We start from the raw sequence: 13,857 nt of genomic DNA, 5'->3' as shown, positions 1-13,857 counted from the left end.
AAAAAAAAAAAAAAAAAAAACCACCAGCAACCAAACTTAAAAAAAAAAAAACATAGAAGAAACCAAATCAAAGTTGAAGGACTAAAAATAAGAGTCCCACTCCTGCAAGGCCACTCCGCATGGAATTCTCCCTGGCTTCAGTGCAAACTCTATTTGCACAGGGTTTGCAGGCTTGAGCCACAAAATAGTATTGGAATCAGACCAACACAGTTTTTTTGAACTCCTGTAACTCAAAAAGTGTAGGTCTGGATTTTCAAGAGCGATCATTATTTTGGGATGCCTCCTTTTTTTGGTGCTCAACAGAAGACATTTTAAAGGAATCTGATTTTCAGAGGGCAGGTGCTCTGATCTTTCTGGAAATCAGACTCCTTAAGGGGCCCCAGAAATTAGACAACCACAAAACACTCATCATTTTGAAAATCCTGGCCTTACATTTAAAATTGATAGTGCCCTTGTTGCAAGTCTCAGTATTGAGGCAAAGAACTGAACAGGCAACGGACTGTGTACTTCTCTCTTACCCATAGGCGTAATCTGTACAGTTTAGGGTTGAGGCATTAAGGCGAGAGGGTATTGTGGTGGTAATCAGAGTGCCACTCCCTGAGCCAGACCTATTTTACGGCCTGACAGGATTTCAATTTTCAGGGCTGTCAATCCAAAACCTTCCACGAGCACTCAATTAAAGTAAAATTGTAAAAAGTAAACAAAAAGTGAATTTTTTGAGATAGCTATTCTGTAATGTAGTCCAAAGCAATTTTAGTATATTTATGTTTGAAAATGGCCAAGTAATTAATATTGGAAAATCATTTGCTAAATAGTCTCCAAAACATTTTTGCAGTGTTTTTCTAAAGATGCATGCCCATATTTGGAGCAGCGTGGCTTGTGCTCACAAAGTATTCTGTCGGTACTTGCAGGACACATCTGGATAGAAGTATCGGCTTGCTCATCCTCTAAGCACCAGGACATGCAATAAAATGAACTGCCTAGAATCACACTTTGGTTTTGCCCTATTCACTCCTTCCTTATTTTAATAAAAGAAAAAAATATTACCATAGGAAAGAAAATTACATTTAACACCCCTTTCTTATATCAATGTATCTGTCCACCTATATTGCTAACGGGTCAATCACTAGTATCTAAGTGCTGATGTAATGTTATGTGGCTGGGCTTCAACCCATCAAAGCAAAGAAGCTCAGAGGCTGTGTGTGTCAACAGTGAACACGAGAACATAAGAATGGCCATACTGGGTCAGACCAGAGGTCCATCTAGCCCAGTATCCTGTCTTCGGACAGTGGCCAATGCCAGGTTCCCCAGAGGGAATGAACAGAACAGGTAATCATCAAGTGATCCATCCCCTGTTGCCCATTCCCAGCTTCTAGCTAACAGAGCCTAGGGACACCATCCCTGTCCATCCTGGCTAATAGCCATTGATGGACCTATCATCCATGAACTTCTAGTTCTTTTTTTAATCCTGGTATAGTCTTGGCCTTCACAACATCCTCTGGCAAAGAGTTCCATAGGTTGACTGTGCATTGTGTGACAGTGGGTAAATGTATTACAAAATTCCCACTGATGCTTTCACCAGTTCAGCTGAACATGTGTGGGAGCACTAATATAGACAAAGCTCTTGGGGCTTAGATAAACCTGCTGAAATAAAATTAACAATCCTGGTGATAAACTAGGATTCCCACAAATGCTAACCACAGTTACTCAAATGGTGCTGAATTTAAATTGGTCTTTGGTTACATTTGCAGTTAAAATGTGCTCAGCACCAGTTCAGTTGACACCTATTGTCAGCTACGGCTGTTTTCCTAAGTGTAGCAAGGCTGCTGTGTATGCCTCTCTCTCTCTCTCTCTCTCTCTGTGTCCACCTCTCATCATATCAAGGTCAATTTAACCACAGTGAGAAGTTAGTATAGGAAGGCAGGTTCAAGTCTTACCGGCTTTTCTCTTAAGCATGTGTTCTGCTTCTATGGCTGTTATCTGAGAAACCGTGGTGAAAACATGGGCACAATGTACAGACGCCCGTTCCATACAGTACCGATGGTAAATCTCTCTCTCTCCTGCTTCTTTGTCTATGTCAAACTGTTGAACAACAAAAACAATACACCTGTGTGATATGCTACTTCAAACAATTGACCATACATTAGATCAGGGGTAGGCAACCTATGGCATGCATGCCAAAGGTGGCACGCGAGCTGATTTTCAGTGGCACTCACACTGCCTGGGTCCTGGCCACCAGTCTGGGAGGGCTCTGCATTTTAATTTAATTTTAAATGAAGCTTCTTAAACATTTTTAAAACCTTATTTACTTCACATACAACAATAGTTTAGTTATATATTATAGACTTATAGAAAGAGACCTTCTAAAAACATTAAAATGATTTAAGGTTTCGCGTGCCAGTAATACAGAGTGAATAAATGAAGACTTCTGAAAGGTTGCCGACCCCTGCATTAGATGAAAAAGTAAAGTTCCTCTTCTCTCATTTTGTTCTTTGAGACACCTGAAACTGACATTTTCTGGTACTTTTAAATGCTGTCACACCAATTCCACCATTATTATTTACTGTCACTTGAAAGATATAATCTTCTCATTCAATTCAGTTCCAACTCAGGTAATTTCTAGAGATGGGCTCAAATCAAAATCCCAGATGCAAACACCCCAAGCTCTGAAATATGTCCAATTCAGATTCAAACTTTGTAGCTGGCCCTAGCTCTATACTGGACTTAACTAAGGTCTGAACATCCCTAAGCTTTGGGGGAAGTATACAGGTATTGAAGGGTATGTGCTGTTTAGTAGAGACAGGAATAAAGGTAAAGGTGGTGGGGGTAGCACTGTACAGCAACAAAACAGTAAACTGTAAAGAAATAGGAAGTGATAGTAGGGACAAAACAGAACCTGTTTGAATCAAACACACTTTGGGAAAGGATTGTAAGAGAACTTCTGTTGGGATAGTGTTAGGACTCTGCTGCTATAGACCCCAGATCTGACTCGGATATGAATACTGATTTCATTAAAATTAATAGAGATGAATACTTTTGGGAACTGTGTTATAATGGCAGACTAACTTCCCGGATATAGATTGGAGAAGAAATGCTTCTAATTGTGGTAAGACCCAGTTATTCTTGGCTGTGATAGATGACAGTTTTCTTCATCAAATCATTACTGAACCAACAAGAGGTGATGCCATTCTAGACTTGGCGTTAGTAAGTAGTGAGGACATCATAGAAGAGCAGGTTGTAAGAAATAACCTTGGTTTAAGTGATCATGAGTTGAGTCAGTTTAAATTAAATGGAAGGATAATCAAAACCAGGTCATCAACTATGGTTTTTAAATTTCAAAAGGGCAGGGAAATTAAGGGAATTAGTTAAAGAAATCAGCTGGACTGAAGAGCTCAAGGATTTAAATGTGGAGGAGGCTGGAATGTCTTCAAATCAGCTATACAAAAATTATCTGAAATTTGCATCCCAAGAAAAGGGAAAAAACTTGTAGAGAAAGGCTCCAGACCTAGCTGGATGCATATTCACCTTGGAAACATTATTAGGAGTAAGCAGAGAACCGATACAGAATGGAAAGGGGCTTGATCAGCAAAGCAAGCTACATCATGGAGACTAGAAAATGTAGGAATAAAGTCAGAATTGCTAAAAGTCAAGCTGAATTAGACCTTGCCAAGAAATCCAAATAAATAATAAATGTTTTTTGAGTTATATAAATAAAAAGAGAATAAAGGAGGATGAGGTTGGACCACCAGGCAGCGTAGCTGAGAAGGAGATTACAGAAAATCTAGGAATGGCCCCAAACTAAATGAATACTTTGCCTCCATTTTCAATAACAATGATAACATGGAACATAGGCTTGACGGCTATATGGCTGATGGAAATGAGCGTCTAGAAATGGAAATTATCACATTTGAGTTGGAAGAAAAATTTAAAGAGCTTAATGGGCTCAAATTGGAGGGGGACCAGATAAACTTCCATCCCAGAATACTGAAAGAACTGGCACATGAGATTGCTAGTCCAGTAGCAAGAATTTTTAATAAATCTACCTATTTGGGGGTTGTACCATATGACTGGAGAATATCTAATGTCGTGCCTATATTTAAAAAAGAGAAAAGCATGACCCAGGAAATTACAGACCCATTAGTTTGACCTCTGTAGTACGCAATATTTTAGAGCAAATTGTGAAGGAAAGAATAATTAAATTCCTAGAGGTACATGGTAAAGGGCATATAATGCAACATGGGTTTACCAAAGGTAGCTCATGCCAGACTAATCTATTTTCCTTCTTTGTGAAAATAACTTGTTGTTTTTTTTTTAAATAAGGGAAGTGCAGTAGATCTGATATATTTAGACTTCAATAAAGCATCTGACATGGTGCCACATGGGAAATTATTAGTTAAATTAGGGAAGATGAGGAGCAGTATAAGCATTGTAAGGTGAATAAGGCATTGGCTAAAGGGGAGAAGGAAATGGGTTATGCTAAAAGGTGAATTATCGGACTGGAGAGAGGTTACTAGTCGAGTTCATCAAGGATCGGTCTTGGGAGCAACCTTATTCGGATTAATATTTTTATTAATGACCTTGGCACACAAAGTAAGAGCACGCTAATGAAATCTGCTCATGATACTAAATTGGAAGGCATCATCAATACAGAGGAGGATCTGAATATTATACAGGCAGAGCTGGATGACCTTGAAGACTGGAATGACAGAAATGGGATGAAATTCAATAGTCCAAAGTGCAAGGTCATGCACTTGGGGTCTAACAACAAGAATTTCTGCTACAAGGTGAGGGCTCAGTAGTTGGAAGTGACAGAGGAAAAGAGAAACCTGGGTGTGTGGGTCTATCACAGAAGGACTATGATCCACCACGTGATGTGACTGGGAAAAGGGCAATTCTAGGATGTATTAGACGAGCATTTCCAGTAGAGATAGAGAAATATTAGTGCCATTGTACAAGGCACTGGTAAGGCCTCTTTTGGAATACTGTGTACAATTCTGGTCATGCATGTTCAAGAAAGATTAATTTAAACTGGAATGGGTGCAGAGAAGAGCTACTAGGATGATAAAGGGAATGGAAGGCCTATCTTATGAGGCGTGGAAGAGCATGGCTTGTTTATTTTCACAAAAAGAAGGCTGAGAGGGGGTATGAATGCTCTCTATACATACATTGGGGGGAGGGGAGGGATAAATACCATGCAGGGCGAAGAGCTAGTTAAGCTAAAGGACAATGCTGGCACAAGAACAAATGGATATAAATTGGTCCCAGTCCAGTAACAGCCTCTCACTAGGAGTTGTGGTGACAAACAACTTAATTGATTTTAAGAAAGAGCTGGACAAATTTATGAGTGCAATTGTATGATGGGGTTGCTTGTGATGATGGGGGGCGGGCAGGGCTCAATAGTTCTAGGGTTCACTTCCAGTTTAGCTTATGTTCCTAAAACTCATGTTTCAGGGTTTCAGCCAGGCACCAACAGGGGTCAGGAAGGGATCTTTTTCTCCAATGTATTCTGGGAGGTTTTATTATCTCCTTCCTCTGAAACCTCAGAAATGGCCACAGCTGGAGTTGGGATATTGGGCAGGGTGGGTCAGGGCTCTAATGTAGCCCTGAGAATTTTCTCTCTCTCAGGTTCTTACGCACGTGCTCTGGGTCTAACTGATCACCATATGTAGGGTTGGGAAGGAATTTTCCCCGGGTCCTTTTGGCAGTGACCTTGGGGTTTGTTCACCTTCCTCCGTAATGTGAGTGTGCCAGGATTATCTGGGTCTCTCTCACTGAATCATTTCCCTGCCATTGCGGGAACCTTGAGACAGGTGCACCTAAGTCCCTCCTATGCTCTGTCTGTGGCACATTTACTTTGTCCTCATTTCTGTTGGACTGTGTGCGCCAGTGCTAGGTGGTGTCGGTGGGCTGTGATATACAGGAGGTCAGACTAAATGATCTTTTTGTGCCTTCTGGCCTTAAACTCTATGACTCTAAAACCAGATACAAATTATTCAGCTTCTCCCCATCTCTAATAATTATGTTCTTTGCACCTAAATTCCCAGCTGCAGTTGCAATCAGGTATGGTATTCTCTACTTTCTGTCCTGAACAATTTCATCGTTTTGCTGTGTACTGTTAAACACCTGAGGATTTCCAGCCAGAGGTGGCAGCATTTCAGTGGTGAATGTTGCAATTCCTGTGGATAGCTTACATGTCAGCATCATCTGCAAAAGCTCTTTTAGGCTCCACTGGGATGAGAGACACTATACAATAAACATAGGTTATTTCTCTTGTCCCTAAAATTGCTACTGCAGTTATAAGGGTTGCTGTGAGGACTAGAAAATAGAAGTGGGTGACGTTGGCTCAATAAGCAGTATGATCTGCACGGGAGGAAACTCAGATCACTATAGAGCCAATGCTTAAGAGTTCAAACAGTCACCACTAATTTCCACTACAAAAGCCAAATCTGTACAATGTAGTCTAAAAAAGCTTAACTCTAATTAGGTGTCAATGATTATATGGTTTACAGTTAAATTACAATCCTATTAGTCCTAAATTATCTTTCACTGCTGGGAATACCAAGGTAACCCTCTCAAGGTTGATGGCAAGGACACAGCATATACTGCTTTTACATGTCGTTTATTAAGTACTGAAGGCTGTTACAATGACATTAAGAATCTCACTTATGCAGAATTCTCATGATTCCATTATTGCTAGGGCTGACACTTAGCACATTTTACCTTGTGAGTGCCTTAACAAGACATCCAATGCACATGGGGGAATCAAACTAGTCAAGGAATTGGAAGGAGGTTGGGGATGGGGGAAGGGGGAGGACTGGACTGGGACAGGCTGAGGCTGGAAAGGACAGGGGCAAAAGGCTCTCGGAATGGAATCCAAGATTCCAGAGTTTCAACATCCCTCTGCTGTCAGCAAATATCTGTAAAACCCATTATCAAAGTGTGTCTCCCATCCCCCTCTAGTGGCTGCTCCACATAGAGGATGACAACCTACTATTGCTATCAGTTATTCTGTTAGCTCAAGTAGCAGAGATCTTTGTCATGGATCAAAATGTTCCAAACCTGCTGATGACATATATGGGTGTCAATGTTTTGACAGAATGGATTAGTAACTGAAGCCAGATCTCCTGAGTCCCAATCCAGTAACTTAACCACCCAACCAATCTTCATCTTTCAGAATGCCATGATATGGGCCTTTTTGTCTTTATCAGTGGTCTTAGTTCCAGCCTCATATATGCAGGTGTCAATTACCACACAGTGTTTCTTGAAGAATCTGCAATGAACTTTTTCTTACAGGCATTAATGGCCTGATTTGAAAGGTCCTGAGCACTGGTAGCTCCCAGTGACTTCAGAAGGAACTCTGGGTCAACGGCACTTCTGAAAAAAATCAGATATTAAGGGTGGGATTTTCTACTCTGCCCCCACTAAAGAGAATGGTAAATCTAGAGTTGGTGGGGAAAAAACATGAGAAAAGTGTGCAGGAATTTTTCAAAAATGTTTTTAGTTTAAAAAAAAAAATCATTGATAGTTTTTGATCGTCAAAAAATTTCAACAACTATAGAGCTAGTGCAAAGCCCCAAATATTTTATTAAAAGTGTTTTGGTTCCCCCCCCCCCCAAAAATTGAATTGCTAAAAATGTTAATTAAAAACTCCAAATTTGGGAAATTTTGACCAGGTCTAGTTAAAAACTTCCTCCTGACTCCAATGACAACAGAGCCCGAATACTCAAATTCCATAAAAACCCTATCCAGAATATTATTTGTCATTCTTGTTCATTTTTGTTTCTTTATGCAATGCTTGAATATTGATTCCCCCTTCCTCACTGCTATCAAATTCTTCAGCTTCTGAAAATGAGAAAGGTTTTGTTTCTGGATGCTCTTGCATGACTTCTAGACCAAGTTCTTGAGCAGCATCAACATGGTTCTATTAGTGGGGAGGAAGCAGATCTCATTTTTAATCACATTGTTCCTCCTCCCACAGTTCATCCTCTTTCTGTGGTTCTTTCTGCTGCAGCTTCTGCTACTTACAGAGATGTTGGGTCCTGGCTTTTGACCTTACTTACAAGGTGGAGAGAGAAATCTCATTGTCTACCTCTTAGCAGGCTTGAATGATGACTTCAGAAAATAATAGTCTTAGATGAGTTGAAGGCCAGGTTAACTGGTACTTAAGTGATGAGACAACACAACAGGATAGAGAGTGCAGATTGAAGTGTCTACTTGGAAACTGTGGGTTGCTTTTGTTCTACTGCATATCTGCCAATGTGAATGCTAGCACAGGGGCAGGCCTGCCACTTACTATTTGATTTCCTCCTCCTCGCTCAGTCCACTCCTGACTGGCATGCGAGCCACCAAAGTATCCACAGTGGCCTTCACAGTGGAGGTGGGGTCACCACAGAGTATTGCGTCCAGCTCTTTGTAGAACTGGCAGCTCATGGGCGCAGCACCGGAGTGGCGGTTTGCCTCCTGCGCCTTGTGGTAGGCATTCCTCAGTGCCTTCACTTTGACCCTGCACTGCATTATGTCCCGGTCATGGCCCCTTTCTGTCATGCATCGTGAAACTTGTCCATAGGTATCATAATTCCTATGGCTGGAGCGCAGCCGGGCCTGGACAATCTCCTCTCCCCAAATGCTGATGAGCTCCAGCAGCTCCGCATTGCTTCAAGCAGGGGATCGCCTGGTGCGTGGAGCAGGCATAGTCACCTGGAAAGATGCGCTGAGACCACTGCACACGTCACCAAGCAAACAGGAAGGGGACTTTCAAAATTCCCAAGGAATTTAAGGGGTAGAGATGATGGTTGGGCACCTGAGGGCAGTAGAGTTCAAACCAATGACCAGAGAAGCGAGAACAGCCATTGTGGGACACCTCCCGGAGGCCAATTGCAGCGCTGTAATCGACCAGGATGTCAACACTGGCACCGCAGCACTGTATCCCCGGCGCAGAAAGCTGTACGCCTCTCGGTGGGGTGGTTTTTTTATAGCGCTGCAACTGCGAAGTTTCTGCACACTAAGTGGCTTGGCAGTATGTACACCTCGGGAGTTACAACGCAAAAAGATGCTTTTCTGTGCAGAAACTTGCCAGTGTAGACAAGACCCAAGACTGCTTTAGGTTTCTTCTTCACACGGATTTTAAGGACAAAAATTTTCCTCTCTAATCCCCTCGTTCTAACTCTAATGTTCTGTTTGGTTTATTACTCGTCAGCTCGTTCTGCACATGTAGAGATCTCATTGAGCTGACGAGTAATAAACCAAGAAGAACATTAGAGTTAGAATGAGGGGATTAGAGAGGAAAATTTTTGCCCTTAAAATCTATTTCAATTTCAAAAGAAAAAGAGGGAAGGGTTACAAATACATAATGTTGTGAAAAACACCATGGGACTTAGTTTCATGCAATCCTGGAGCAAATTTTGAACTAACTTCTTCTCTCTGCATGGAGTCCTGTGATGGATTTCTAGTTTGATTCATGGCTTTGTAGTTTACAATCAAAAGTCAGTGGTTTCAGCTGAGTTCCATTTGGAGTTTTCAGATTCAACAGAGTTCCTAACCCAGCATGAAGCTCAAAAACATTCAACTCTGTGCCCTTTGCAGACTAAAACCTCCAACTTTCACATCTCCAGTCACAGCAATAACAGAGTTTTAAAAAAAAATAGATAAACCTTGGAATGCTAAATATACTGTCAGATGAAAGTTGCAAGTAGAACTGGTTGGAAAAAAAGAATTCAAAACTAATTTTTTTGTTTCAAATTGACATTTGCACATCAAATGACATTAAAAGGCTATTTAAACTCAAAATTTCAATTTGAAATTAAATGTCTTGGTGTGAGTCAACATTTTGAAACAAAATGTTTTGTTTCAAATTCACATTTTGAAATGAAACAAAACATTTTCATTTGAATATATATCTAGAAATAAAATGTTCTGCTTTGAAATGTCACTTCAGAAAATCAAAAACGGTCATCAAAATTGACATGTTTTTCAATGACAAACATTTGTCAGAAAACTTTCAACCAGCTCTAGTTCACACCAGTCATTATTGATAAAGTGACTACAAACAAAACAAACAAACAAACAAAAAAAACCCACCCTGATTATGGCAAATTCATAACCTCATCTCTGCTCAGAGATCATTTTTTTCATTTCATCTGAACATACTTCTGTTTTTTACTCCTACTTCATGGCTATTGAAAGTCTCAAACTCCAGAGGTGACCATCCCTGAAGTCTGGGGAAGTCTTGAGTTAAATCTACACATTATGACCAACTTCTATCTTTATAGTATGCCAAACAAAAATCCCCCAATCCAAACACTCCCAAACTGTAGGGAAGTTTGGACTGAGATCCAGAATCAAACTTCACAGCTGGACCCTAACTCTACAATGGGATGAGACAAAACTCTCAATCCAGATACTCTAACCTAACTTCTGTTTTAGCAACATCATTCTTTTTGCAATGAGGGGGTTCAGTGAAAATGGCATTCCCAACTGAGAGTGTTTGTCATGTATTCACTGTACAAAAGTATAGCAAAAAAAAGCTCATGCTCCCTAAGTCACCTTGAATCCTTAGGGAAATTGTGGGCTATGCAAAAACATCATGCACTCAGTATGGTGCCAAGTTGACAAGTGTATCATTTGAAAAAGTGAACTTGGGTATTTTGAGTCTTTTTACACGTGAATGTGATTTGTGTGAAGAAGAGATAGGTGTAAAACAAAACCCTTAATCTGGACATCCCCAGTCTGAGGATGAGGGTTTGAAATGTGTATCAGAATTTTTCAGCACTGGTCAATTGCAGTGTGAATGGCTGTGCCCCCACATCACTATTATGGCTCCCAATCCATCATTTGATACGCTGGGTGTAAACGCACATTCCACTGAAGCGGAAAAGAAAAGTTACTCTTGTTGCTAAGGTACTGAGCTGGAACTCAGGACATCTGTGCTCAATACCAAGCCCTGCCAAAGAGATCCTGAGTGACTTGTAGTAAGTTAGTCTTTTAGTGCCTCTGTTTTCCCACCTGTAAAATGGGGATAGAAGTACTTTCCTACTTCATGTGGGTATTGTGAGGCTAAATGGATTATCAATCATTATTAAACTCTAGTCATTGTTTGTGAGCTGCTCAGATAACATGATGATGGGGACCATGTAAGTAGATAGAGGAATCATTTCAGTTGTTGGGTTTGGTGTGTGGGTGTTTGGTTGTGTTAGTGGCCTCTGATATACAGGAGATCAGACTAAATGGTTTACAGGTCCCTTCTGGCCATTACCTCTATGACTCTGAATCTGCAATGTCTGCCACAACAGCCTCAAGTACAAGGCTGTGTGGCTGTTACAATACTTTGTGTGACTTTTGCTTGTAACTAAGACCGTTAACATGACCCCTGGATGTGTGAACAAGGGAATATCAAGAAGGAGTAGGGAGGTGGCATCACCTCTGTTTGCAGCATTAGAGAGACCATTACTGGAATACTGTGTCCAGTTCTGCTGTCCACACTTCAAAATGGATGTTGACAAATTGCAAAGGGTTTGGAAAAGAGCAACAAGAACAATTTGAGGTCTGGAAAGCATAAGAGACTAAAGAAGCTCAATCTAATTAGTTTATCTAAGAGGAGGTTAAGGAGTGACTCTTCACAATGTACGAGGGCCTACATAGGTATGAGATTCCTGATACTAGACAGCAGAAAAAGTCAGAATGAGATCCAATGGTTGGACACTGAAGCTAGACAAATTCATACTAGAAATAAGGTGAACATTTTTAACAGTGAGAGTAATTAACCATTGGTACAACTTATCTATGGATGTGGAGGATTCTCCATCACTTGTAAATCACTTTAAATCAAGCCTGGGTCCCTTTGTAAAAGATATGTTGTTGCTCAAATAGAAGTTATGGGCTGGATGCAGGAATTATTGGGAGAGGTTCTCTGGACCCTGTTACGCAGAAGATCAGGCTAAATGATCATAAGCATCCCTTCTGGCCTTAAAATCTGTGAAAATGACTTGCCTAAGGTCACAGAGTAGGTCTGTGGAACAGCTGGGAATAGTCAGTGACAGAACTGGGAATGAAACCCAAGAGTCCTGATCCCCAATCCATTGCTCTAATTACTAGACCCTTGTCCCTATGGAGCAGAACCTTCTTCATTTCCAACTCAGGGGAAAAGAACACAGCAGCTCTGGCATGCTATTGAATAAAGATTAAGAGGAACTAGTTATATATTTAAAACCCAAAATTTAACTCCTTATTTATTGTTCTCTTATGTAAATGGCAAATAGTAGAATTTTCCTTCTTCTGTAGCTTAGCCGCACTAAATAAGAATAAAAACTACACATCCTGGCTTAAGTCAGATTTGCATTAGCTGCTCTTCTAATAAAGCGGATCAACTTTGCATAATGATGAGCTCAATGACTGTGGGAGCGGCACTGCCGTAAAAAGAAATGAGAACTGGACCTGCTATGGTGCCAACAAAAATGCCACAAGCAGGTAGTTTCAACTGAGACTTTACAGTGCATTAATTTAGTCATTATGCCCAGCTCTGCACTACTTTGCCTCTTGTAGAATCATTTATAAAACTGTGCAGGCTAGGGGTAAAAAAGCTACCAGATCAGAATACTCATGTTTTACACCAACTAGGCACCCATGTAAATAACTACACAAGGTGCAAAACCACGGAGAGTCAGTCAGACCATAGTTTTTCCATGTGCAGTATTTTTAAACTATAAAATCTTAAGGTGAATTTTCAGTACTTGTGAGAGACTTAGTTGCTAGCGCCAGAGACTTTTGCCAACGGACTTGCCCATTGTGTCTAGCCAGTGCTCCACAAACCCACTTTGAAAGGACTACTGCTATTATGAGAAAGAAGTTTGACCCTTCTGTTCATTGGCTTATTTGCTGAAACTGTTAGTTCTGATGTGGAGCTCTGTCCCCCAGGAATTACACTGAAGCCGCCAATATATTTCAGTGAAATTACGAAAGGTGCCAGCCTATGTGAATTCCTGGAAGGGTGGGCAGAGTCCACCAGAACAAAAAGCCCCGCCCCTCAAATGAGAGAGGGACCATAGGCAGGCGGTGTGCACCTTCCTGCAGCAGCCACTCATGTTACAAGAGAGAGGCAGAGGGCAGGGCAGCTTTCACCTCCTGGAGCACTCAGTGGGAGGCACAGGGGTAGGCAACACCACGTGCTGGGTAATACCACAGGGTCCAGCCAGTCCCTCTGACCATAGTTCAGGAGATCTCCAATTCTGGAGACAGCGGGACCAATGTCCAGCTCACCCGGGGGGCCTCCACCACTTGATATCTGAGCTATACAGCAAGGTCTCCACCCTCTGGCTTGAAAGATGCTAGCTAGCCTATTAGCCTCTAGCACGGAGAATCCCTGGCTTCTCTGCTGCAACTGTTAAAAAGGATGCCAGTTAGTGCCATGGACAGTTATCTTGTGGAAGCCAGACGGAGAATACCCTACTCATGTCACTGAACAGCCATCAGAACATAACCTTTGGTGATTACTGACCTTGGCTGGATTTGAACAGACGAAAAAAATCAAGCTCGTATTATGGGTCCCTGACCACTTCATTCCCCCAAGCAGAGATGCCGACAAAAAAGCCACATAGGAACATTATACCGCACTAATGACATCCCATTAATTTTTCTTTGTTTTCTTGTTGTTTCCCCCTCAATAGGGGTGTTATTCAAACTTCATAATCTTGAATGCAAGCAAAAAAAGTGTACATTTTGTTTCACTCTGACATTAACAGCTGTTAGATGGTAATGGGCTTTAAGTCTGTACTGACCTGGACCAGATTTGAACTAGTGACCTAGAAGTGAAAGGCTTATTATCCAATTACCAATCCCCTGAGCCATGTAACCCAACTGCAAGCT

The 13,857-nt window shown here is 41.2% G+C and overlaps 1 protein-coding gene across 1 annotated transcript in view; it reads right to left on the bottom strand.

The window, feature by feature from the left end:
• GYS2 (glycogen synthase 2) overlaps positions 1 to 13,857 on the bottom strand; it is a 74,593-nt gene that overhangs the window by 36,043 nt on the left and 24,693 nt on the right. Inside the window, exon 5 of the mRNA XM_024196330.2 lies at positions 1,938 to 2,082. Within this exon, the coding sequence (XP_024052098.2) occupies positions 1,938 to 2,082 (145 nt within the window). The remainder of the gene's footprint in view (positions 1 to 1,937; positions 2,083 to 13,857) is intronic.

Source organism: Terrapene carolina, unplaced genomic scaffold (genome assembly GCF_002925995.2).
Source record: "Terrapene carolina triunguis isolate 2854851 unplaced genomic scaffold, T_m_triunguis-2.0 Scaffold112, whole genome shotgun sequence".
NCBI lineage: Eukaryota > Metazoa > Chordata > Testudines > Emydidae > Terrapene > Terrapene triunguis.
Note: the sequence above shows the minus strand (reverse complement) of the source record. Positions and strands in the feature narration are given on the sequence as shown.